Source organism: Alligator sinensis, unplaced genomic scaffold (assembly GCF_000455745.1).
Source record: "Alligator sinensis unplaced genomic scaffold, ASM45574v1 scaffold559_1, whole genome shotgun sequence".
In the NCBI taxonomy this organism is placed as follows: Eukaryota; Metazoa; Chordata; order Crocodylia; family Alligatoridae; genus Alligator; species Alligator sinensis.
Window position 1 is genome coordinate 665,702 of NW_005842251.1, and position 27,589 is coordinate 693,290.

The 27,589-nt window shown below is 44.9% G+C and overlaps 1 protein-coding gene across 1 annotated transcript in view; it reads right to left on the minus strand.

The window, feature by feature from the left end:
* The window catches only part of LOC102387945 (VPS10 domain-containing receptor SorCS1), a 292,562-nt gene that overhangs the window by 100,733 nt on the left and 164,240 nt on the right, over positions 1-27,589 (minus strand). The window contains exons 6-8 of the mRNA XM_006027558.2: positions 19,473-19,537; positions 5,163-5,281; positions 2,051-2,140 (exon numbers count right to left, since the gene is read on the minus strand). Coding sequence (XP_006027620.1) covers positions 2,051-2,140; positions 5,163-5,281; positions 19,473-19,537 — 274 coding nt within the window. The remainder of the gene's footprint in view (positions 1-2,050; positions 2,141-5,162; positions 5,282-19,472; positions 19,538-27,589) is intronic.

Sequence of the window (27,589 nt, forward strand, 5' to 3'; positions counted from 1 at the left end):
TTCCTGGATCAAATAGCATACATTTGTTATTCCACTGTCTATTTTCTGGAGAACAGACTAAAATTAATCAGACTTTAACGTACCCCAGGTCCCCAGAGACCTCAGAGGAGATGGACGGATGGATAATAAAAGGATAGGGTGGAAACATGCCTCACTCAAAACAGTCTCAACCTAGAGGGGTTATAAATAGTCTCATCCTTAGGGGTCTGCATTCCTTCCAAGAGGTGATTTCAGCACCTTATTGATCAGGTCTCATGATAACATTACACAGGTCTCATAAGAATTGGCCCACAAAAGGTTTCATTTACTGTTAAAACAGCTGCTTGCTTCAAATAGACTTTCAAGTCTGTCTTGAATTGACAGGGTGCATCTTTCTTGCTTCTGAATGACAGTGTTTTCTTTTTGTACAAGGAGCCCTTTGGCTCAGATGTTCAAAAGTCACTGGTGATTTTAGGTGCTGCATGGATTTGAGCCGTGCATCAAGTGACAGAGTTTTGCCAAAGGGTGATACAAGGCTTCCACCCTGCTACTCTGCAAGTTGTGGTTGCATAAACTAATGCTGATAACTAACTGTGGTCCCCCTACACCAGGGGGAATGGGATTGTGGCAGTAACCCCAGAAGATAATATAGAAAGACACAGACAGAAATGACAATTTTTGCCAGATCTGGCCCCTGAAATCACTCTACAACAGTGACCAAACACAAGTGCATAGCTGCAGAGCACTTTACAAGGGCTGAAAATCTGAACCCTTATTGCATGAAAGTTCAGCTGAAGGCACTCCAAAGTGGAGCACCTTCATTAACTTCTGTCTGTGCTTGCAGGGATCAGCTGCAAGCGGCACAGTTTTCACAATGGGAGAGGGGGAAGGGAGTGGAGAGTGCAGTGGGTGGATTCGAGCCCCCTTCAGGTGGGGGGCTCCAATCTGCCCCACCCCCATCGCAGCTTGGGAAACTCCAGAACGGATCTCCCTCTCCTACCTTTTTCCCCTCCCATCCTATGTCAGCATGGGAGCTGGAGGGAGGGAGAGTAGAGCTAGGGGAAGAGGCTGCAGAGACATAGCCTCTCTCCCTGGATCAGCTCCAAATTGGAGCTCAATCTGATAATATCTGTTGGGTTGAGAGGATCGGTCTAACTCGTGCCGTTTTATGTAAAGCGCCATGAGTTAGACCCGGAAGCTGCACTTGTGTCTTCCTGAAGTGACATAATTCCTTTTGAAAACCTTCCCCCCACATCTCAGAGATCAAGGAAATGGTATCCCTGAGTAGGGCTGCATGGAAAAAAGCCACACGCACTCAGTCACAATGAAAGAGTTGCACCCAGATTTTCACTGCCCCTTTGCATCTTTACCACAATACTGGGCCTGATAGTCCCCTAAGCACCAGACATCCATAATATGACCTCAAAAGTTAAAAAGGAGGTCTACCTAGTGGTCTTGAATCCTAATCAGAAGGAGGACATTCCACCAAGAAAGAAAACAGCCCTAAAGGGCGATTTTCTCTTTTGTTTAAGGAGCTGCTTGAAGCCTGGCGGCAAAACATTCATTTCTTCATTTTTTCCCCCTGACTGACACATTTTAGATAGGCCTCTTATAAGCTCAGCTCCATGAGGCAATGATATTCTTTCAAGCTCCAATGCTAATTCTCCATTGTTCTTAATTAGGGAAGATATGGAGCAGACACACACAGCATTGCTTTGCTTGGCTCCCATTAAAATCCACTAATGAGGCAAAACACAAAAAGTGACCCACGCAAAGGGGAGGGGGGTAGGGTTTTAAGACAAAAAGCACCCCAAATGCTGTTAACTGATTAAAATGAAATGGTAATTTACATGGACCTGAGCATCAATTTACATTTCATGCTGATGTCCTTGACGAGCTGAAAAGCTGACATCACCGTAGGTTCTTTTCTTCTTGCAATGTTCTTTAAAAAAACCCATGTTTTCGTTAATTAAAGCTCATTCTGTCGTTACTGCTAGGCAGCGGTACCCTCTGAATGGATTGTGATATGCGTGTGCGTGTGTATGTGAATAAATCAGCAATAATGATATACCTTGGGCAAAGAATATTTTGGCAGCTTCATCTGTGCAAACGCGTTTCGCCTATAGGACACATAATAATGTGGCCGTCCTCCTGATGTTAACTGCAATAGAAAAGAGAATTTTATAATCAGGATTGTTTTCCTTTAAAGCAGAGAGAAAGTGTCAGGCAAGATGGAAAGGCAAATGCAACCATGTTGGTGGTAGTTTAAAACTGCAGCACAGTAATAGGTGGGGAAAAAAAACACCCATCCATCAAGCTGTCAGCGGCTGAGATTGTCAGAGTAAGTGTTGGGCCTAATGTTTGTAAGTAAGGAAAAAGGGCAACATTATGGTGATGGCTGGAGGAAGGCAAAACTACTGATTTCCATGAGGCCAAAATTTCCTCCCCCAATCTTACAGACATATTGCTGACTACCACGGTACATTTGGGGTCCTCATTTTTTGCAGATCAGTGGATTGGGATTCCTGGATTCCATCTCCAGCCCTGTTGCAGATCTGCTATGTGGCATTGCATAAGCCGTTATCCTTAAGGATTTTCAGACGATCCGAGCCAACGGGAACTGAAAACCTAGCCTTTTATTTAGATGCCTAAATATACATGGAATTGCCTCGAAAAACCTGGAATTGAATGTGGCATGTTTCTTTTTTTTTTCTCACTTGCAAAAAGGGTCTGATAACATTATCTGGCTCGCCGTAATGTTGTGAAGTTTAATCGATGTTTGTGAAGTACTTTGAAAACCTTAGATGAAAGGTGTTAATATCAATGTAAAGAATGGCAATTCTAAGAGATCCTTTGTGCAGAAGTTTGCCTTAATTGCTTTAAGTACAGTTTCAACCAAGATGTTTTGCCATCGTGGGTGTTTTAAAATGCTCTATCATTAGTTATTCAAAATGAATTGTACACAGAGGTTAAATTCGTAATAGATTAAGAAAAAAGAAATCATCTCATATAACTTCCATCCATAATTAACTGATTGCCAGCTCAAAATGAAGACAAAAAAAACCCCCTACAAGCAAATATATTTGAAATTCTTCATTTCTGTAAATGAAGATTACTTCTAATGGGCAATTAATTCTGTTCCTCTTTCAGGCATCCAGAGAGTTCAACCACTTAGATTTTAGAGGATACCATTTCAATGGCTAAGTAAGACACGCTACATCTAAGCCCTTTCTATTTTGCCGTTCCGATCTCAAAGCACATCACAGTCATTAACAAATTAAGCCTCGCAATGCTCCTGGAGGCTAAGGGCAAACTTAGAGGGAATATTTCCCTTCTTAATTGAAATGCAGCTACCTCTGGGATGGAACGAAGCCTATATTTAACTGCCTATAAAACACAGCACAATGGCCTAAGAACGGAAATGAAACATAGTGAAACAGAAGACTTAGCTAAGAAGTTAAAAAGTAATTACTCAGAAAGGAATCTTGAAAAAAGCAGTAGGATTAACACGATTTTTGTTACCGTATATATCACAGATGCAATCAGAACATCAAAGAGAAGTCACCTCCAGCATCTCGGTGCTTATACAACGATACTGAAGCTACCGCATTAATAGAAGATCTTTAAGTATTGAGTCAGCCATATTGCTACTACCACTATCCAGTTTGAAATTAGTGGAACTCTAGACCCGTGGTTCTGAACCTTAAGGCAACTGTTGGACAATGCCAGTTCTTAGCTTTCATTTGTTTCTTGACTACTGAAACAAAAAATGGAGCAATTCCTGTTGCAAAGGACTCAGAAAGACCAAAACAAGTCGGAAGGTTTTTGACACTTTGGATTTGTACTTGAAGTCTCTTGTCCATTTGTTTTATTTTATTCCAGAAGATTTTAAAATAGAGTGCTGGAGGCCAAGAACAGGAATTTGCACACCTAACAGTGTTAATATTACATGGCATCCCACAGCATCCTTATAGGATCTCACAGTGCCCTAGGGCGCTGTGGCACACTGGTTTAGGCTATTGGTTCTGGCTCTGCTTTCATGAAAGCTAACACAATTGTAAATGGTAGTCTAGACACCGCACCAATGTGCATTTATACTTGGGCCAAACCACACATGCTTACATCCTGCAACAAAAGTCAGTGTATGCAATTAAATAGTATTTATGGTCATGTCCAAGTGAGCATGGCCAGACATTTATGGCATGGCCAGAATGTATTTATGGCCACATCCAGACATGTCTGTGATGCCACATATCACACATTCAACTGTGATGCAAGGAGCAGCATAGGGGTTTTTTTTGGCCTCAGCCTTCCCTACCCCACTTGGGGTAACCTGCCACATGCCAGAGGGCGTGTGGCACAGGTGTTCCCCAGGGACAACTAGCAGCGGCACAAGGTGCATTGCCACTAGTTGTCCCCAGGGAACCAAACATCCACTCTTGCCTGGACGTGGCCTATGTTTGCATTAGTCAGCCTGAGCTAATTAGCACAGTTAATCTGAGTAGTACACAGGCAGACCCTGAAAAAGACAACGCCTCCACTTAAGCAAGCCAGAAATATTAAATCTTGGACATGCAGATTGTTCCTAGCTCCTCTGCACTGTTTTCCCTAGCTCTGTTACTGAACGGACAGCAGCAACAGGGTAAAGCAAACTGCAGCAGTTTGGATGCATTCTCAGGCTCTCACCTGGAACAGAGCTTGGGCAAATACAGCTCATCTCCATCTTTGTCACAATCTCCGTGGTGGAGGCATGACAATAATGGCTGATTAATCCCCCAGCCCTTCCTTCCATCTCCCTCTCCCTCTCCTCCTCTCTCAATAAAAGCCTTGATTGGTCTCCTGCACTTCTGAGAGTGAGCGAGGGACACGCCAGCTTGCAGCCTGATGTCATAGGAGCGCCTCCTGGAACGCGTGATGAGGCTGCCTGATTGCCAATGCGGATGACTCCAGTGCATATCCTAGACGCTTCAGGCAGGACCTCCATGACCCCATGTTGATAGGATACTTGAGGCAGAGTTAGAAGGAACCAATTAGCATTCAGGTGGGCTGATGCTCTTCCCAGCACTACTTACAGGGACTCAGGGTTGTCAGGCTGATTGCATGTGTGTTGTAACTTCTATACTCATAAAAGGGGAGTGAGAGAGAATCGTTTTGGCTCAATAAGAGAAGTGGATGATGCGCACCTGAACAAACACATAATCATCCTGGACAATCAGGGAGTTGGGGTCAATGTAGCCTGGGAATGGCTTGCTCCGGGTGGCTTCCGTGCAATTCTGCACCCGGCAGGTGATGTATTGAGCATCTGCAAGCACAAGGATAAAAGTCAGTACAAGGAAGGTGATCAGCACAGACTCTCTTTACCCCACTGCACCCGATGCCATATTCCCACCTTCCTTCTCCCCAACCTGATCTGACCTTTTATTTGATTTTTTGTTTCAAATGATATTAAAACATGCCCAACCAGAGCGCTGGAGGCCAGCGATTGTCCTTCTGTATTGCAAACATGCCCAAAAGCCCAGATGCCGAAATGAGACCCCGGTGCACTAGGCTCTGTACAAACCACAGCACAGCCCTTGCCCCACAATGAACTTACAATTAATAATGGAAATGAATCTAAATTAAAGAATGAAATATGTGGTTTAGGGGAAGATGGAGCCATATTTTCAGCCATGGGTGGGAAGCACACAGCATGGCTGTGTTTGTATGCAACGCTAGCCCTATCATACCCTTTACTCTGCCCCTCTTGGGACCAGCAGTAGGCCAATCAGGTCCCCAGAGTGAGGAGGACAGACCTAAAGTCTCTCATATACTTTCTTGCATTGCAGGCCTCAAAGTGCCATTCTGGTACTCCAGGACTGCTAGGGGAGTGTAGACCCCAGGTCTATCCCAGGCAGCCTTGGCTATTTTAGCCTGTGCAGACAATAGAGATGGAAAGGCTGGAAGGCCCCCAAACCAATGCCCAGTACTTTGCCCTTTGGCTTCCACATCCCCAGCAATGGCAGGACTGCTCAGCTTTTGCAGGCACCTTCAGATAAAAGCCAAAGTATCATGGCCATTCTGCTCTACATCCAGCCAGCAGAAGTGGTTCAATCGCATGAGACTATACTCTGCTTTACGATGGCCCTGCAGGTAGTGTTTCTGCTCAGCAGTGTGTAATACCTCTGCCTCTGCACCTGTAAATACTTAGCCTCACTCTTAACCTTACACACACAACTATAATCTCTGGGTTCAACCAATCTATTCATTGGCTTGAACTTAAATCTGTCCTTGAGCCCATGCAGAAGCAGGACCTGTCGCAGTAACGGAGGGAGTATAAAGGCGGTCCTGAAAGACCCTAAATTCTTTTGGACTTTGCAGCTCCTGAAGTGACTATAACAGCCTTGTTATTGAATGGCAAAACACAGGGCCCAGTAACTCTTGGTTTGGAGTGATTATCACATGCCCTGCCCCGCCTACCACCCCCACAAATTATGGCACTGTAGGAGGGTACTTTAACCAGAATGGAGAATCAGGCTCTCTGTTTCATATTTAGCTCAGTTAAGCAGCTGTGGCTCGTTTGAGGGCAAAGCTCATTTCCAGCAAGGAAAATTTTAGCATTTTAGCATCAACATTGGCATGACAGAACCTCTAAATGGTATTTCATCTTGGCGCTACATCTAATAGTCTTCCTCTTTGGAGTAGCACGGCCCCTTGCCTGGTATAATTACATCCCTCTGATCAGAGAAACAGAACATTTTTCATTGAAATTGAAATAGCTGGGATTTCATCGGTGCCCATTTAATCTGTATCTAATTAAAATCCATCATTTAAAATGTCTTTTCTCTTTTTTCCCCCCCCAAGGAGGTTGACTTCTGCTTAAAAGGCAGACATGCAGAATAGCAAATCTGTGGGTCCGGGTGAAGTTAAAGGAGGTATGAATTTGGCCCTGCCTTTGCAAGGCACTTTGAAAGTGTAAAATGCAAGTATTATCATCAGTAAAGTGTATAATGCTTTGTGGTTCTGAACCTTATTACAGACCGTTAATTAAAATAATCCATTCATCTTGATCGGAGAACGGTTTCGCTCTCGGTAAGATGATTTTCTTTCAGTCAGCCACCAGGGGGCAATCAGAGACATGCATACACATTAACAGTCTCATCCTAATGAAGTTGAGAAACCTCAGGGTCATTTCTGCACAGTCCTGGTAAAGTGAAAAAAATTAAAAGGGAAGATGGAAGAGAATCTGCACCGAGGTTGGGGCCTTCCTCCCTTACAATCGCTGATCACGTGACATAAATCCGAGGGCTACCCTGAAAGTCACAGAGAAAGAAGAGATAGAAAAAAGGCAAATATATACTGCGGGTGGGGGAACATTCCTCCCCAAGCCCAAACTGAGCCATTAGCATCGATATACCCATGCCGCCAAAGACTGTGCTTCCTTTCAGGAACAAGAACAATGCCCATGACAAGAGTGTTTTTGGGAACAGACCCTCAATTTCCAGGCCACTCATTCTTTACTCCTCAGCTTTGCTCACAAACTCTCTTGGAGGTAATGGGTTACAAGTCTCAGGAGTCCTTCTGCCCCTTGAGTGAACTTGTTCTCCCTATCCAAGGGTATAGAGCAGAAATGTGAAACTCTTCTGGCTCAGAGCATCACTGGACCAGTCTGTGAGTCTGACTGGACCCCATCCCCTGTGCAGCACCCACATGGACAGGTCAAGCGTGCACTGGACCTCGAGGCTGGCATGGAGTACATGCTGCCAGTGGTGCATGAGTGGGACCTGGTGCTACACATGGTGCAGTGGGGCCAGGATGCAAACCGGACCAACCCCCTGTGCTACCTACAGCATCAGGTCCAGCCTGTGCACCCTGTGCTGGCTCTGTAGCATGTACAGCCAGTCCAGCCCAGCATGCTGTGTGCATCGCATGCTGTGTGCATCACATACTGGTCACAGAGCTTTCTGTGCAGGGCTGGCACAAGTGTGAGCTGGACCCAGCACTGCAGATGGCTCTGTCTGGGGTGCATATGACATGTGGGTGCATGCAGCCCACACATCATATGCAGCACTGGGTTGGTAGGTGGCACATGGAGTCAGTCCAGCATCCCAGGGGCTGGATCCTATGGCTTCAGGGGCTGCATCTAGCCTGTGAGCTGTATATTTGACACCCCTGGTATACAGACACTACTTGGGCAGTGTAACTCTTGAAGAAATTGCATGGAGAAATTATATTAGAGAGAGAGAGAGAGAATGGGGTAGACAAATATCCACCTGGGATGGTCTACATCAGCAGTGCCCACCAGTCCCACATGTGAGGATGGGGCTCCAGGGGTCCCGCATTGCCTCTCCCCACGTGGGGACTGGGCTCCAAGGGCCTCGTGCTGCCTCTGCCTTGCCCTGTGTGCTAGGGTCAGGTCATGCACGCGGGGCCAGATGACATGGTGCCAGGAGCCAGATCAGACTCACAGGCTAGGTGTTGAGCACCCTTGATCTATGGGTATTCAACCTGCCTCAGTGCAGGAGGGTGGCCTCGGTGATTGGTTGCAATCCCTCTGCCTTGCCATGACCGTGCGGTGCGGCACAGCAGCGATCGTGCATGCTCTCTGATTCCAAACAATGCACACCCCGGGCTGGCTTGGCTGTAGGTGCAGCTGTCAGATTTGACAGGGGAAAACTAAATGCTTCCCACTGCCAAATGCTCCTAGCGTTCCATAACAGGCCAAACCTCAGAGTCATTACTTACGCTAAATGCCCGTGATCGTCAGGCTAAATCCTGAGATGCAGTCTTGGGTTTTTTTACTGCAGCAAAACTCTTTTCTGCTTTGGAAACTGAAAATAAAGGAAACACTGAGCTTCATGCAAAAGGCCAATCTCTTCTCTTTCCCGGGGCTTCACTGTGTGAACATTAACACGCTGATTTCTTTTGGCATTCAATTCCTGGGGACTTTTATATGATTCCATAGGAAGTGCCTTGCAATTTAGCATTAATTAATGTCAATTAATGTATTCAGTTGCTAAGCTCTGGAATCAATTTCATTACTTTTCCCACACAGATGTTTTCCCTGCCATAGGTAATTAGGACATTATGCTTCTCATTTCTAGCATCCTTACCTCCAACAACAGCTGCTGCTTTTAATATACAATAACAACAAGGCCAGGTTGTGCCTAGAGAGAAGAACATAGCAGTTGCCATCTTTCATCAGGCCAGTGCCCAGAAGAGTATGAAAGACTCTATCTAGTTCAGGATCCTCTCCTTAGAGCGGCCCAGTACTAAAGAAGGTGCAAGAAACCTTGTGAAAGGTCAGGACAGAAGAGATGTCCCATGAGAGAAAGCCAAGAAGATAAGCTGTTGAGGTCAAGGGGACGCGTGAACTATTGCTGTTGCGCAGAATCTGCATTCAAGAGCCAAGAAAGAAGTTTGCTGAGCTGGATCAATTCTTTCTGGCCGGCTCAAGGGCTGTATGGATGGAGTTGAAGGGAGGTGCATTTATTCTCAGTGGTGTGCTGGTGGTTCAAGAACGGGGAAGGGGGACGTTCCTGGAGGGATGTTATCGGAGCTCCAGCTTACCAATGCAGAGAGAGAGTTAAACCTCATTCAGAAAATGGCCCCCAAAAGTCAGTGGGACCCCCTGCTGTAGGGTATTCCTTGGGTTTATACTTCAGTTCTGGATACCTGATTCCTAATTACAAAGGATTTTCATAGATGTCATAGACATTAGGGCTGGAAGGGACCTTGTGAGATCATCGCGCCCAGACCCCTGCCCAAAGGGGCAGGAAGTCAGCTTGGGGTTACATCACCCCAGCAAGATCAGCATCCGAACGTTTCTTAAAGGTTTCTAGAGTAGGTGCTTGCATCACTTCTGGGTGGGGGGGAGTCTATCTTGGACGGTAAAGAAATTTTTTCCTTATGTCCAGTCTAAAACGGTCTTTTTCCTGACCTTTTTGACATTTTTTCCAACCATGAAGGCAGCTAAGTTCTGGAACAGAGTGCCAGGAAAGGTTGTCTACAAGCTGTCTAGACAGACACTTGTCTGGGATGGTTTAGACAGGAAAGCTTCTGCCTTGAGCAGGCGGCTGAACTAGACAGCCTCCCGAGGGCCCTTCCAGCCCTACTTATCTATACCTCCAATGCCCATGGAAATTAGTAGATCAGCATCCATGGATTTCATCAGAGGTTGGATCCGGTGGCTGGATAGCAGGAAAGCACTCGGCAGTCCGCAACATATGAATGTAGACTCGTGATGCAGCGGAGTAGGCAGCCAGTCCCTTTGGGGTGGGCAGGGGAGGTATATTCATATCACACAAGGATCAAGCACCCTGTTGGAGAGGGGAGGCTTCCCCAGGACTCCCCAAGAAGCAACCTCATTCAATCTCCCTCTCCTGAGACCTCGCATGGCTTCACGAGGGGCGCTTGCTTGGAGACCCCGGCTCTTCTCCGTCCCTGGCTTCCCATGTGATCCGTAGCATCCTCACCTCTGGGAACTCCTTCGTTCCAGTCTGGGGAAGGAGGGAGCATTTTCATCTTTGAAAGCAGAGGGGTATCTGAGTGCCGGCTGTCTCCAACAGCACAACAGTCCTTATTGTGTCTTTCCAATCCCCTGTCCTCACTTGGACTTTACTTTCTCCTCCTTGCAACCATTTCTTTTCTCCTCGTCTACCCTGGGACCTTCTCCCTCTCCTGCTATCCCCCTGCCTCATTGCCTTGAAGGAGAAAAGGGCATAAAAGATATCCTACTATAGGGAAGTATATACAAGAATGCATTACAGTAAAGCCTGCCCACGCTGAGCCCCGTAGAGCGCTCTTCGCGGGAATTGCAAGCTAGAATCCAGTTGCCTCTGCCATGACATCTCGCTAACCTGATTTTATCCCCATGGCTCCACTGTTGTATTGTATATCGACGCTAGCATTTCTTCATTCAACAAATGAGACTGCTACTTGCAGTTTCGACGGGCAGGATACCATTAGAAACACTAACAATAGGCATTGTGCAGGGCAAAAGCTGACGGTCAGAAAGAAATTTCCTCTTGTCTTCTCCATGGCAACCTATGTAGGGCACTAAGGGGGTCTTTGGAAGCACTGGCAGCCGTCAGCAGCCATGCACATGGGGTTATTTGGGCTTGTCTCTATTGTGACAGCAGCAGGTCTCAGGGAGGATGGGATGGAGCACGTCCCACCCATGTCTTGCCCACTTGAGTGCTGATGCACCCCAAAGCAGGGAGTTCATCATTGAGGCCGCTCCAGGTTCATCCCCAGCTGTTACTTTTGAGCTTTTGGCTTTTAAAGGGTCCAAGGGCAGGTGCCAGGGCTGATTCCACAGCAGCCTGATGGGTCAACATCTGGCTCTATATCACATCGGCAGACTCGAGTGGATGGGGCAGCTTCAGTCCTGTCCTCCGTGAGACCGGACTTCTTTTGCCATATACCGGTCTCTTCCAGAGCACCGACTCTTCTGCACTTCCTATCAATGCACCGCATGGAAGAACAGAGGAGCGAAACCCGGTCATTAAAAACTCCAGGCCAGATTTCTAGCTGCTGCAAAGCAGCATAACATAACGATCAACACCCACTAACGACCTAGCCCTCCGTGTGATGAGAGAACAGCAAAATTACATTTAATTTTTTTTAAAAAATCAATATGCAAATCAATGCACCAGAGGAAAAAGCAAAATAGACAGAAATGCTCGTTAAATACCGACAGGCCAGAATTTTCTGCCACCGCATCACTGCTGTTTTGCTTTTTCTCCCCCTTCCCTTTCTTGCTCTGGTAGATGATCAATTGATATCCAGCCAAATAAATGTCTCTGTCACACACCCACCCATATCAAGGGCTGGTCTTCCAAACTTTAGCTATGTAAATGATCGCTGAGCTACTTAGGAGTGAACTTCCAGTGGAAGTGTTTTATTCTAGTAGGCCAATTTACTACTTTGCCTGCAGGGACTGTATTAGTATTCAAATGAACTGCAGGCATTCATCTCTCTCTTCTCTGCAACCAAGTGATGAGGTTTTGAGACGAGAGTTTACCCTAACGGCATTAACTTTGCATCTGAGGGTGAGGGGGAAGCTCCCACGCTCTCATTCACATCCACTTGGGTGTCCCAGGATGCACTGGGGTGCTTGATCAGATAAATCACATTGCCCGGACAGACTTACTCAAGGCCACGCAATGACCAGGTGGGAAAACAGGGAGCAGAACGTGGCTTGCCTGATCCTATAGCTCCTGGGCTGTCATTCAAAGCAGAAGTCCAAACCACATGCATTATAAAGGCCAGAGGAGTTAATGCTGCGCATTTGGGATGCAACGTTGTGCGGGGGGTTCATTCCAAACCAGCCAACTAAAATACCCCCGATTTAAACATACCCTGAAACTGTAGCACCAAAAAACCCCAAAACTTTAGATTTTTATCTATTTTTGGTCCTTTTATGGGTCCGAGCGCTACAGCATCTCACAACCTGCAATCCAGTCCTTCTCACAACACCCTCAGAGATAGGGCGGTGGCAGCATCCTCGCTGCACAGGGACTAGGACAAAGACAGGCAAAGGAAATTGCCCAAGGTCACAGAGAAAGTCAGGGGCAGAGCAAGAAGATTAACCCCTGGGCACTTCATTTCTCAATATATTATTTGGAGCTTTTCTTACAGTGCCAATTCCTCCATTCATATAATCAGGTGAAAGTAAAGCTTCAGTTTAAAGAGAGGCACATGTCTGACCCTTGCTCTTGCAAAGAACAACATGAAAAACTAAACCCTAAAGGCTATGACACCAAAGAGAAGATGGCAAGATGGTATTTTCATAGACTTACAGGGTGGGAAGGGACTTCAGAGTCCAAGCCCATCCACTAATGCAGAGTGCAGTATTCCTAAAGAAATAACAATACTGTTTATAATATTCAAATAGTTCTTTTAACACATTGCATGATTTTTTTAAAGCCAATCTCAACGTGGAGGGGGGAGAGGAGTTTGGCATTGGACATACCAAAATGACTTTATTTCTGCTCTTCTTCATCACAAAGGATTCCTGTTACAGGGACCGAAATCGGGGGCACTTTCCTTAAAAAGCGCACATCAAGCTTCCCAAAACGGATTTTGTAACTAAGTTGATCACCTTAATAAAATTGCACATGGGAGTAAGAGGGGAGGAGTGACAGAAAAGCAGCATCCCTGCTGGTGCTTCCAGTGAGAAGTCATGAAAGGGGTTAACACACTATTCTTGGGGAGGGTCACCATGGAAAATGGACCATTTTGCATTTAGTTTAGAGCATGAGATTCCTAACTTTTAAAACTGAACTGGATAATGCACTGCAAGAAGGAATCTGCTAAAAAAAAAAAAAAAAAAAAAAGGCCTGGCAAATTCACCTAGTAGTTCTCCCATCCTTGTGTCTCTGGAGACTTTCTCTTTGCTTGCCTTCCAGCTATTTCTCTGCCCCAAATCTCCCAGCTCCTCCTGCTGCCGGGGTGTCAGGATGGCAGGATTAAGCCCTTGCAAATCCTGCTTGTGTTTATTTGAAGGCAGGCAGAGCGAGATTCATAGAGCACAATGGGGAAATGCTTGTTTAATCCTTGCTCTTGTAGAACAAGGCGTAAGCCTTCTCTGCTCACGAAGCATAACCCTTTCGACAATCGCTCCAGACAATGGGAAGCTGACTGTTCGCTTGGAGCCTGCTCCAACGCTGGGTAAAGGATGCTGACAGAAATCGAAGTACACTGGCTCAGGCACTAGCGAGTCAGTGCTTGGGGGCACGGTGCTCATATAGCTCAGTGGCTAAGCACTGGGGGCAATGACAGGGGCTTGAAGAGGAGAAAGGCAATGCTGCCAGCACCTCTTGCTGTTTAGGAGGAAGACTCCCTGCACCCAGGCAAATGCTCAGTCCACAGGCTTAGAGTCATGCTCTCCCTTGTGCTCTGGGCTGTTAGACCGAGAAGTGATTCTCAACAGGGATACCGTGAGACCCTTTCAGGGGTGCTGAGGTGTGGGCACCCCACCGCCATGTAAATGTGCCCCAGGTACCTGGTACGCAGCCAGCCCAGGAAAGGCTGCAGCATTGATTGCATGCTCCTGCCTCCATGAGGGTTAGCTGATCATCCTAGAGCAGACAAGCAGCACGGCCGCTTTTGCTGCAGCCCTTCCTGGCCTGACCGGGCACGTCTCTCCTGGAAATGGAGGCGGATGAAGCTGTCCCATGTGCCTCTGTTTGCAGGAGGAGAATGGAGGGGTTGGATGGGGAAAGGCTGTGGCAAGAGCGGGTGCTCCTCTCTGCTTTAGGTTTATCCAATAACTCTAATGCAGGCAGAAACATGCACACATGGTCTGGATGTGCACAAGGTGCATGGGGCACTTTTACCTGGCCATGGCAGCAGCACCCTGGTTGAGACCCACCGAGGTAAGGTGAGGCAGCATAACAGTTACGGTGGGTGCTCTGACTCTGCAGAGGCTGAGAACCACTGGTACAGAGATACATGCTACTACCAGGCCACTGCCATCGTCTTAAAAGACAAAGGTTTGCTTTCAGGAGAGGGCTGTATTTGCCAAAGAGGGGTTCTGGGCTCTGAATCCTAAATGAACAGAGATGTCTAAACCCCAAAGAGGAGGGACTGAAGGATTCCCTTCCATTTGGTGTGTTTCCTTGCTCCAGTCCCATTTTGGAGTATCTGTATAGAAAGCATAGGTGCCTATTCCAGGTGCCTGGACAACTGCCCTAGATCACCTGACTCTCCCTAACTAGAACTCCATGAGCCGTTAGTTAAAAATCTTAGCTGCTTTGTCTGTTCTAGCTGGTTTCTCTGCTCTTTATGAACTTAAAGCCCAGCCAAGATCCCCTAACGACTGGACACATGACACACTCCACACTGGTGTAACCTGCCCTTACACTGTATGTTCATTCCTTGCTTAGAGTATTGTATGGTCTTTGCACTGGGTTGTAATAAGCTACAGCAGTGTGAGTGCACATATGCAAAACCAGGGGTAAAGCTACACCAGTGTAAGCTGACATCAGTGTAGGTTTCATACGTCTGCTTTTATCTTGGAGTTGTTGGTTGTAGCCGTGTTGGTCTAAGGACATAGGCAGACACGGTTCTATGGGCAGATGTGTGATAACTTTTATTAGACCAATTAAAGAGTTGGAAAAAATGGTATTTGCAAGCTTTCAGGCAATCTATCAAAGACAAAAATACCCAATTACCTGTGGGCACGCACTTCTCAGAAGACCACTTTCCCTCCAATCTCTCAGTTCTAATCCTCAAAGGGAATTTACAAAACACCTATCGTAGACGACCCTATGAACTTCATAAATCTACTGAATACAAAAATTCATGGACTAAATACAGACATTGGATTTATGGTGCACAACTGGCCTGACACATGATAACCCCAGGTAACCTGTCTGCATTTTACCAGCTGCATTCTATCATCAGTTCAGCATTTCCCTTCCCCACCCGACCTGTCTCAATCCTATTGTCTCCCATCCCTTTCATCCTCACTGCCACAGATTTGCATTTTCATAGACCTGAATTTTGGCTTCTATTCTACCCAGGAGAGAGCACAAAACACCAACAGACTTTCCCTATGCCTGAAGAAGGATGTTTGTGTTCAAAAGCTTGCAAAGAACAATTTTTCCAACTATTTAGTTGGTCTAATAAAAGACAGCACCTCTACCCAAATAACCTTGTTCATCTTGGAGTAGCTCATTGGGATGCTCCCAATGGAAACAGGGTACTCCTGGCTTCTGCATCTTCTTGTGGCAAATCTCTGTAATACAGCCTACAACCCCAGCTACCCCAGGAGAGCTGGTTATCTGTTCACTTGAATTAACCAGTGTAAGTTAACTGGTATACAAAGCCAATGTAAGCTACACCAATATCTTGTGTCTGGACTGCAAAGCTTGTAGACCCTTCAAGGCAACTGTACTTGAATTTTGAGCAAATGTGGATTGAGCTTCAAACAATACATCAACACATTTGTGCCTTGCCCTGCAGTTACAGAAAATGACTTATGATGATGTTCAAGACTGAGAAAAATTAACTGTTGGCTTTGACCTGCAAACAGGCAAAAACCTGTGGTTTCTGCTAGCTTATTCTGTTGGTGAGATTCTGATTTCATGCCAAACTCAGTGGAACACGGGAGACAAAGCAAGCAAATGGAAATGTAAGATAAGGTCTATATGAACTTCTTCCAACTGGAAACACAGCAATTGCTTCTGTGCTCTTAGGCACAGTTTGGTCTAGAGTGGACTTAAACCCTCGAGGAGAACTAATTAAATACACACTTCACTTTGTATTTACTTGGATTTTAGACAGTAGCTCCAAAATGTTGTACCCATTGGTGCTCTATGTAATTTAATCAACCATATTTAAAATGTAAATTAGATCAGTTAAGCCTCTGTATAAATCATGCCCCCCAACCAACTCACAAAATGCCCCATATTTAGATTATTCATTAATTTGCTCACCCTCTTTCCTTGTCTCCATGACAAGCACTGGACAGCACAGAGTCCATAACGTTAAATAACAAAGATCACAGACAAAAGCACCTCCCAGAGTCAAAGGACCCAATGATCTGTCTCCTTCCATTTTGAGGGGTCCTCACTTCATGCAATGGACCGGATTATGCACAGTATGAAACTGAAGGCCAGATCCTCAGCTGATGTAAATCAACATTGGTCTACTGACATCAGTGACATGATACAGATTTACATGAGCTGAGAGACTTTTATTTTTCCCCCTTGTAAACCTTTTCCATTATGTACATAAATGCAATAAATAAAAACACTAAGACAGACCATAATCAGAAAGCAGAGACACAGAGCTATTGGTATTCCAGCAGTGGATAGCCAAGGCGAAGGCTGCTGATGATAAATGCTCTCACAACCCTGCCAAGCAGATTGGCTAACACCTTTCTATAGTGACATCTCTACTCTCTATCACCCGAAGCTGCAGCTACTGTATTGCTGAGTTTCTGCTGGAAAAGATACAGGGACAAGAATGAAACTATCTTGTTAGTCGCACACAGGTCAGCCGTTTTTTGCTTAGATCCTGTTTTCTGCTTGGTATTTCCCCCCTCCTTTGTTTTGGCAGGGATACCTTTTCCAATTAAATCCCTTTATTGAATTTTTCACCCTTGGTTAGCTCCCAAAGATCTGACCCTTGCAAAAAAAATAGAGAAATGATTTATAGATTGCAACTTTTAGGCTAAGCCCAAAAATGCAGCTTATTAAAACATCATCCCCTAGGCACCGCAGTTGCACACTGACCTCCTCCAGGGTAGACAGGTTTGCTTGCTGCTCAGAGAGGTATAATTATCATAGCTGGGCTGGCAGGTTGGTCTAGTGTGGTAGATCCCAACACCACTTCTGACTGGTTCATGAACCCACTTTTGATGCAAGACATTTTGAATTGAATTTCTGTGGGCTCATGATTAAACTTGTAAGTACTGTGGCTCCACTTGGGGGCATGATTCTTAGTTTGGGAATGGATGAGCTAGTGGTTAGAGCAAGAGGATTCAAGCAGCTTGGGATATATTCTCCAGCTTGATGATGATGGCTTACCATGTTCCTATGGACAACTCCTATTACCTACCAAATGTTGCTCATGTTTCCAACTGCCCATGTTTCCAAGTGCTCTATTTGCACTGAGACAATTCTTATTATTACACCAAAACAATGAAGTGGAAGAAAATGCAACATGGTACCTGGTTTTGAGCAAGGAACACTCTTGATATATCATGGACTGAATACACCCTCAAAAGTGTCATGACAAGAAATTAGCTCCTTGTAGAAACCCCCTATAGCATTAAATAGTAATGAACCAAATTCACTGCAGCTTCCAGCAATGCTGATGATGCCACTCCATTCAAAACTGTTTCTGTGAAATTACTAGATAATAATACAGTTTTGACATGTTTTGACATTTGCCAGAGAGCCTCCAGGATTTTCTGGATCCAGAATTAGTAAGAGTTAGAAGGGCAAAAAAAAAAAGGGGGGGGGCAGAGGAGGGAGAAGTAAAGGCATTGAGAAATTGAAAATTCTCTCATTTTAATAATGTAAAATGCTATTAAATGGAATGAACATTTTACAGAGAGACAGACAGACAGGCACAGTAGGTCTGTGTGAAATTTCAATTAGTGTTTTGTTTCAAAGCTGTTTCGACGCATTTCGAGCTTGAAACGGCAACATCAAAATAAAAGAAAAGGCTTTGAAACAGCTTCAAAATGAAATGAGGGCACGCAAAACATTTTGAAAGTTTTGAAATGTTTTGAGTTTCAAAGCAGCCCGGTAGTGGGAGGCAGGGGAGAGCCAGGGCTGTGCTCCCGCCGCCTCCAACCACCAGGCTGAGCATTACGGGGCTGGTGGAACCACTTGGACTGCAAACCTGGGAGGAGTCCAGCACAACCCCACAGCCTTCCCAGGGGTGCGGGCCCCCAGATCTGCGTGCAGGATGACAGGAGGCTGCCGGCAAGTGATACGAATTTTGCTTTTCTCAGTTCAAGGTGGAGCTTTCCTGAACACCTATCTCCTTGAAACTTGGCAGGCTTCATGCCCTCAGAAGGGGCTACCAGCCCTTCAGTGTTTTTTTCTGAATCAGGCAATAAATGACAAAGTTATAGGCATTTTCATAATTCCCATTATAGCCTATGGGCAAAACGTTGAAACGCATCGAAACAGTAAAACCGTTTCGACAAAATGAAATGGAACAGTGCTTCAAAATGAAGTGAAATGGCAAAATGAAACACTGTCCCTTTGAAATGGCAAAACAGAAGTTGAAACAAAATGGTGCTGTTTCTCACAGCCCTGATACATAGATAGATAGATAGATCTGTATCTATCTATATAGATATATGTAGATCTAGATTTATAGCTATAGATACACACACACATATATATATATTATTTATTTCAGCAGTGCCCTTTTAAAATTCATTTCCTAAAAAAAAATCTCATGCTTTTAATTCAAAGCAAATTAAATAAATTTGTTGTCTTGAAATGTCCCTTTCCTAACGTTTTCTGGGCTAAATTCTGCTTTCAAGGACACAACATAAATCTGGAATAACAGGACTGAATTTGTCAGTGTAACTGATGGCATAATTTGACCCGCTGGGGTTTGTTTGCTGTCTTTTCTCTGTTTGTTTGAATTTGTTTATGTCCATTTAATATGCCATTTAAAAGAAAAACCCTTAAATGTTGCAAATCTGTTTGTTACACTGCAGTAAAGTAGTTATTTCTGGGGAAAGCATCATGGAATTGAAGTGAGCACACTCAGAGCAATCAAAGGCCTGAGGCAATCCAAAGCTGCAGGAAAGAAGCCACAGGAAAGTTGTGCAGTGTCTGGGAAAGAATAAACAGGGACAATCCTGGGAGTACAGGATCAACAGATGGAACAGGGGACCTGGGAGATCTTATGTCCAGCAAGTGGAGCTAGAAACAGTGAAAAGTAGCTCCATGGTAGCATGTGGCAGTCAAAATGTCAAGCCAGTCCACAGCAAAATACAAGAAATGCCAGTGCTCTTTGGAAGCGAATGTACTTACGGCCATCTGGTGTCTTGGCTTCTAGGTGTACGAGGTCTGGCTCTTTACTGGAACCCATCATGGACCTGCAAAGAAAAGTTTGAAGTGAAAGTGTTTAAATGAATGAACTCTCGGATGCTGCTGCCCTAAACATTTATCCAGAGTAGAAGAACTTGCTGAGGTAGACCTGCATCCATAGTGACAACTAAAAGCTAAAGGCACTGAGCGTCGATTCCCCTAGCATTCCCAAGGAACAAAACTGGCTTTTTAAGGAGGGCTGATGTACTTCAGATAGTTGAAGACTGCTATGGAGGGGACTGAATAGCAGTCTTCATCTACCTGAAGCAGGGCTCAAAAGAGAATGGAGCTGGACTGTTCTTAGTGCTGGAAGATGACAGGACAAAGAGCAAAAGTCTCAAGTTGCAGCAAGGGAAGTTTATTTTGGATATTCGAAAGAATTTTTTCACGTGGATGGTAGTAAAGCACTGGAACAGGTTACCCAGAGAGGTGATGGAGTCTCCATCCTTGGAGGTTTTTAAGACCCAGTTAGACAAAGCCTTGGCTGGGATGATGTAGTTGGGGCTGGTCCTGCTTGGAGCAGGAGGTTGGACTAGATGTGACCTCCTGAGCTCCCTTCCAACCTTCATTTTCTATGCTTCTACGAGCACATCTACACATTGTGCTACATTGCCAAAGTGATGCACTACAGTGACATAGTGACTACTTGTGTCTACACATTACTGGCAGCTACTTTGCCATAGCTGTGTGCTCCCACACTTTAGCGTGCCTTTACAGCGAAGTAATGGCTAAAAATAACCATGCACCGCACATACGGCACAGTACGGACAGTTGCTATCTCATGCTCTAGTACTTCCAACAGGAAGTACTAAAGCACAAAGCACAGCACAGTAACAATGTCACCATAGGGTGACATGTAGATGTGCCCTATGATTCTACTTCCAACACCCTTAGCTCTGCCCTTATTGCATCTATGCTACCCCTTTATGGAAAATGTGCCTGTGTCCTTTATTTTAAGGGGGTAGGTGGTAGTATTTCCGTACATAGCCTATCAATGCATTCTGGATTTTGATTGGTGGGGAATATTTCAGTCTGTAGCATGTTGGCATGTCCTCTGTTCTGCTTGGAAAGTGATATTTCAGTGTAGGACATGTTGAGGTACCCTTGGGTTGATAGGGTACGATTCATTACACGATGCGTTCTTGCACACTTTCCTTTGATTGGCTGGATGTGCTCTGGTGATTTAGTGCTCAATCACATTTCCCTATGACTGGCTATAAAATTGCAGTCATTCCTCCATCTCAGACCTTTTATGTCCATTAATTTAATTGACATCCTTCATGATCGATACTCTGTCATTAATTAAAAAAATATAAAAAGAAAATCCCCCCCTCCCTTTTCAGATGTTTTATTGCCTCTAATCTAATAAAAATGGTGTTGAGTTAATAAAAGAGATGTCAGTCTGGCTGGGAAGATGACTGTTTGCTCACTCAAGTAGAAATAGCAGCATATAGTATTCAACACTGTACATAACGGATGTACAGGATAAAGTAATTCATTAGTGAAAAAGTTCCACTGGATTTTTAGCACTGGTTCAGACAAATCCCTGGACCAATGGACCACTAGATTCATGCCTGGATTATAGCACTGCTTAGTGTGTGGGAGTCTGCATTAGGTCTGAGGGCACAGACCTGCTGTGAGTTTTGAACCATGATCTTTGATGCAGAAATGAGACAAGGACAACGTTGGCCATCCTCATATTGCTAGGTTAAGATTTAACCTTTCAGAGTGCATGGACCATTTTCTTGATAGTAGACTGAGTTATGTATTAATGTGAGATTGAAAGGATAAGAACATTCATTTCCAGTGATCGACAACCCTGATGCTGCCCCATCCAATCCCTCATAATTTCTAAAGAAATCAAAATTGAGGTTCGGAAAGCAATGAAGGGCCTAATTCAACTCCCGCTGGCTGCAATCAGAGTCAGCTCCAGCCCTCAATCATCAGCAGTTTTACCTAATAACCTTTATAGAAATGTTAGCAGCAACAAGACTGTTTGTTCTGATTAATACTGAGTTATGCACGATGAATCCTGTTGCAAATTCTTTTACTCGAAAAGTTTTTTCTTTGTTGGACACTGAAGTACTTCTGGAGGGACTCAAATCATGGCTGTTCTTTCGGAGCTAGTGGTACTCTCAGCCTGCTCAACATTTTCAATGAGCTTTAAGGAGAGGCAGACATTTTCTTGCAAGAAAAATGACCTTGAGGCATCTAACACACCCATTTTAATTTCTTCTTTTTGCTTACTGGAACCAAGGAGAAAACCAGTTGCCATTTCAACTATACTGTCTTCCAGCCACAAAATGATCTAGGGTTTAGTTTCCTACATGGAAAATGCTTTATGTCAGCACCCGGTCTCCGACTACCTTTCAACCTCATGATCAAATCCTGCCCTTTTGGATATCAGCGGAGGTTTGGAAATTCAGTTAAATGGGAATAGGATTTGGCTCTTAAGGAAAAAAGACCTCTAAGGGACAGAGTACCTTATTCATGGCCTGACACACACCCATGAGAGCACATTCAATCCTAGACAAAGAGCTCGGTTACGATTCTGTTCTGCATACTTGAATGCTCAGCCTTTGCATGGACATACAACAAGGATGCTCATTCAACTAAAGGTAAATTGCCCTAGTTAAAGTCAGACATGCTACCATCAGGTGCTTTGTGAGCTTCCTCTACCTGGTTTCACCGTATCTCTGTCCTTGCCTGTAGCACCACTCCTATTCCAATTCTTAGCAAAGACAACTAATCTAGACTGAGTTATGCAGTGCAGAAACATGGGGAAAGACCATCAGAAGTGCCTTTGCAACTAAGCCAGCATTTGCATGAAAATGTTCAAGGTCTTAAGGCCAGTTTACAAATGTTCTGCTGCATCAAATCCCTACATTTAACAAGCCAACTTTTTTGAAAACTTCGGCACTGTTTAACCTGACCCTGGTTAGAGTCACGCTAGTGTCTACGAGACTGCAATGGGTGCAACTTGAAGCAGGACTTGACCCACTCTCCCAGTGATGGAGAGAGCAAAGATACCCACAATAAAGCTTATTGTGAACCTTTAACCAATCTGATCTGAACACCTTATGAGCATTACTGTATTATCACATAGCCCTCTCAGGCAGGAAGGTGCTGTTACCCCCATTTTATGGCTAGGCAGATGAGGCACAGAGAAACGCAATGAGTTGCTCCAGAGGAAGCAGGAAGTTGGCTGTTGAACTCAGACTTCAATCCAAGCTACTAGAGACTGGTGTTCTTTCCACTGGATCATTCTTCCTCTCTCAACCCATAATTATGTTAGCTCTGAGATACAACATGTCAGATTTAGCACTGAAAGCAAAATTTTACAGCCAGGCATAACAAGAAATAATAAATGCCAAAAGACAGGCAAGTTGATAGACAAAATATGCTCCATTCAATAGTTGCTTTCTACAATTTAAGTTTAGAAATACACAGACCAAATCTAGCCAGTGTAGAGTTATTTATATCCAAGAGTTCAGAAATGTGGCTGGTTTTTCTCTCTTTTGCCACCTTCTCCCACCCCATGAGAGAGGATGATATTACTTAACAGATGCTGTAAAATTACTTAATCCCAATACAAATAAGTCAGGATTCACTGAAAGGATAAAACCCACAGCAAAACAGAACATGTTTGTTATTTTCGATTAAGAAATCCAATTTAGTGCTGATTTATGGATGGGTGGATTTTAGGTAAGATAGAAATGGAAATTTTCTGTGGCTGTATATGATATGATAATGCACAATGGACACTTCTACACATGCACATTTACTGTGCAGTAATGGAAATACTGTGCAGTACGGGCTCACATCCACAAGTCCACACCTGTACTGCACAACAAATATGGCACGCTGCAGTGATATGTGTGTAAATTGGATACCTGCATCAAATTTGATAGTGTGTAATTTGTGAGTGTAAATTTAATACCTGCACCTGATACCTGCAGGTATCAAATTTACGTCTGATTAGTTGCTGCACGGTAATGCACATGTAGATGCCTTACTGTGCAGTCACACTGTGTGTCTGGACTGACTCGGGACTAACTTTAGTTGCAACTAAGTCCACACACGGTGTTAATGTGCTTTAATGCCTGCATGTGTAGATGTCAGCCTATTCCCACTTACTGAGCAGTAAATTTAAACCAGCATAAATGCACATGTATTCACACCTAATCATGGATTTTCCCCAGCCTCATCTTTGGTGAAGCATAAGTGGTCTGTGTTTTCTTAGAAGGATGGACATACAACCTTTCTTCAATGCAGGACAAAGGTTAAGAGAGGTGAATAACTTGCTCTGGTTGTACTGCATCAGATTAAGTACCCTTTGTGGAGAACAGACAACAATATCTTGTTAGCCATTTTGTCTCTTCCACCCCTATTTGTCTTTGATAATACGCTTATCCACAAATGCATGCAGTTGTTACTGGCATCACTATCCTGCACCTCAACTCTTACTTCATTTCTTACAATGGAGGTCTGATACCTCCATTGTTCCTTTGTCTTAAGGTCTAGATGATAGAAACAAACCTGCCAATGGCCATTTATTCATTTAATTATACACCCTATTCAACTCATTGAAAATACGAGCAAGATTCCCTTGGACTCCATTCTCCTAGAGACAGGCGCAAAGCAGCTTTGGAATGGTATGACTTTCATTTTTTTTCAAAAGACTTATAGATAGATAGATAGATAGATAGATAGATAGATATTATGGACATATATCTATATACATACATATATATTTGTTTCTATACACACACACACACACACACACACACACACACACACACATACACACACCCCTACGTTCTTTCTGGTGTCATTGTCTGAATGTAAAAACCTCCCAAAAGAAGAAAAATAAGTACAAACTATTCAGAAAACCTGGAGAAGTGGGAGTGCCAATGGGACCCACTCCAATGTTCCCTGCCGCCTTTACAGAAAATACTTACATTATGAAATGTGCAGGCCCACCAAGGTCGTTGATTTGACTGCAAACTACCTAGGATGTGGGAGAAGCAGAGTAGAGGAAAATACTCCAGAACATCCCTGTCACAGAGAGACAGCAGAAAATAGAGGAGGATGGTACTAGGCATCGAACAAAGGTGTGCTTGTGTGTTTCTGCAGTCACTGTTTGACCTCCTCCTCTACTCTGATTGTCACATTTCTAAAGAAAAAAAAAGTCTCCTTTTGTGTGTCAAATTTTGGTGCCTGAGAAATCCAATAAATACCAAACTATCCAGGGTGTTTTACTTAGTGTATTTTTTGCCCGCAAGTATGGGGCTGGGGACCAATGAAGGTTGAGTGAGTCAGCTCACTCAGCCCTACAAAGAAAAATAATCAATAAGGTACAAAAAAATCCACATTTGGTATTTCTTAACTTCCAACACTTCTTCTTAAACAAAAGCAAGTATGAGCTTGGACTACTAGTGGGAAAAGAGGTCAGGTCATGGGAAGACAGATGGGACAACAGTTTAAAATGTCGGGTGTTTTCATGTATAGCTGCTGGAATGAAAACACGGGACTGATTTTCAGAGCCTAGCAGAGGTTTGGAGGAGTCCATACTTTCTGGAACTGAGGCCCCTGTAACGGGCCTTGATCTAAGCATCCAAAAATTGTGGTACGCCAAAATAAGAGGCCACTTTTGACCATGCTGCCTTAAATGGCTAAGATGAGGGACCTGAGTTTGAAAATTCCAGCATTTGTACTTTCAGCTGAGCACACCTAGAAACCTATCATCTTTTTCATGCATATATGCCAGCCAGAATTTAGATTTTTTTTCACTTCTAAATACCAATACTCTTCCAGGATGCTAGGATCCTTGCTCAAGCCAATGTTAACAACATTGAGCCAATGATTCTCGAGCAACAACTTCACTGGACTGACATTGTGTGCAGATGCCAGACTCTTGACTCACAAAAAAGTGTTTTCTTCCCAGCTCAGTAACAGCCTGAGACTTTGTGGTGGCAGAGGAAACACTCTAAAGACACAATGGGCGCGTCCACACATGTAAGCACGTGCACTTGCAGCAGCTCAAATAGAAGCATTGCAAATTTGAGCTGGGGCTTTTTGCCTCAGCGCACGTGCTTGGCCGTGCACTTTGTTGTGGAGCAAATTGTGCCACTTGGGGCAAAATAACCCTGCCTGGCTCCTCCCAGATCTGCAGCCGGGGGAGCTAGAGCCTGGGGCCAGCACCTGTGCTGTCCCCAGCAGTATAAAAAGCTGCCCTGTCCTGGCCCCATCCATGCAAAGAGCTGCCCTGGCAAGAAGCTCAGGGCTACTTGCTCTCCAGAGCTTCTGGGGCCCGGCCACTTGGTACCTGGGGACACTACCGCTTGTGCCAGCTGGACTGCTGCAGCATCCCTGAGAGTCCCCTGCACCCTTTACCCACTGCAGCAGTCTGGCAGGGGGGCTGCTGCCTGGCTGTTGCCAGTGGGCTGTGGCTGCAGAGTTGGCTTCTGTGTGGCACTACTGCCATATGTGCCCCCTGCCTGGCCATCTGGGCAACTATCACCCGGAAGATGTTCCCAGTGTGGTGGCCTGCTCTGAACTGCCAAAGCATGTCCTCCTGGCCCCAATTGGCCAGGAGGTCAGACACCGCCAGCTGGGTCCCAGGTGCCAGCTCTGAGCAGGCTCCTCCGTCTGGGTCCTGCTGCTGGCCTCCCTAGCAGGAATTCTGGTGTTCCCTATTTGAGAACTGAAAAATCCCTGATAAAAGAATCCTGAAGTCACTCTGTAAAATACCCCCAAATCCATGTTTCTCTACAATTAAAACAAAAGACCACTATATATAGAGAGAGGGAGTGAGAGGCAGCAAGACAGCGATCAGCTGGGCAATGTTCTATTGATATAACAGGCAGTGGATGGGCCAGGCGGGGTAGTGATTGTGGGGCATGGGGGAGCAGGCAGGGCTGGTGGGGGTCTCTCCTGCAGCCTCCCCCACCCCCTCTACTTACTGGCAAGAGCCCAGGTCCTGCTCCCTGTGACTGGCATGCTGCCTGCCCTGTATGGGTAGGCAGCATGCTTTAGCACTGGGGCAAGGGCCAGCCATAGAGACACTCTGGCTGGCTACCAGACCATCTCTGTGGAGGACCAAGCCTCTGGTTGCCTCAGGGACTGTGCCCTGCCCCGCTTTTCCTCCCCATGGTATTTTTTGACCCCTGGATATTCAGGGGTCTAATTTTGCCCCCGCGGCGCAAATTTGCAGCGTGGGGAACATTTTTTCTTTCCCTTTGAGACACTGCAAGATGCACATGCTTTCTTGTGTGGATGCGCCCAATGAAGGCATACCTCAAGAGAACAGATGCCGACATCAAGAGTTGGAAAGAGCTGGCTGCCAAACAGCCCCAAGGGTGCTTCAACATTAACCAAGCAGCAGCCTGTTTTGAAGTAAAGCATCTTGTCCTGAAAGCAGAGAAGCGAGTGGAGAAAGGAAAGGGAGAGGAATCCCAGCCCGTTCCAATTCTCCACCACCCTTATACTGAGAAAGTTCTTCCTAATCTCCAACCTACATTTTATTTTTTGCACCTTGGACATTTCTTTGTGTCTGTATGGGACAGGACTGGGAGCAATTGTCCCATCTCCATCCTCTTCATCATCACTCCAGGCATTTGATGACTGTTATCAAATCGGTCTTCTCTTCTCCAAACTAAATAATCCTATTTTTTTCAGTCTTTCCTCATAAGTCATGTTTCCCAGGCCTCTAGTCATTTTTGTCACTCTCTGCTGGACACTTTCCAATCTGTCCACATCTTTCTTGAAGTGTGGGGCTCAAGACTGGACACAATACTCCGAGTGAGGCCTCACCAGTGCTGAATAGAGCTGAAAATAAGGAACCGCTGGATACTAGTTTCCTTTTATTAACCCAACTGTGTCATGGACTGAAAAAATGAGAGGGGAAAAAAAAAGAACATCAGCACTTGTATTTCAGTCCTAAATGGCTCCCTAAATTTTGTGATGATACAAAACTACCCATACTTTTACCAAAGCATAGAATTTTAAAACTATTATTTTATGCTACAATAGTCTCTAGTGGCCCTAGCCACAATCAA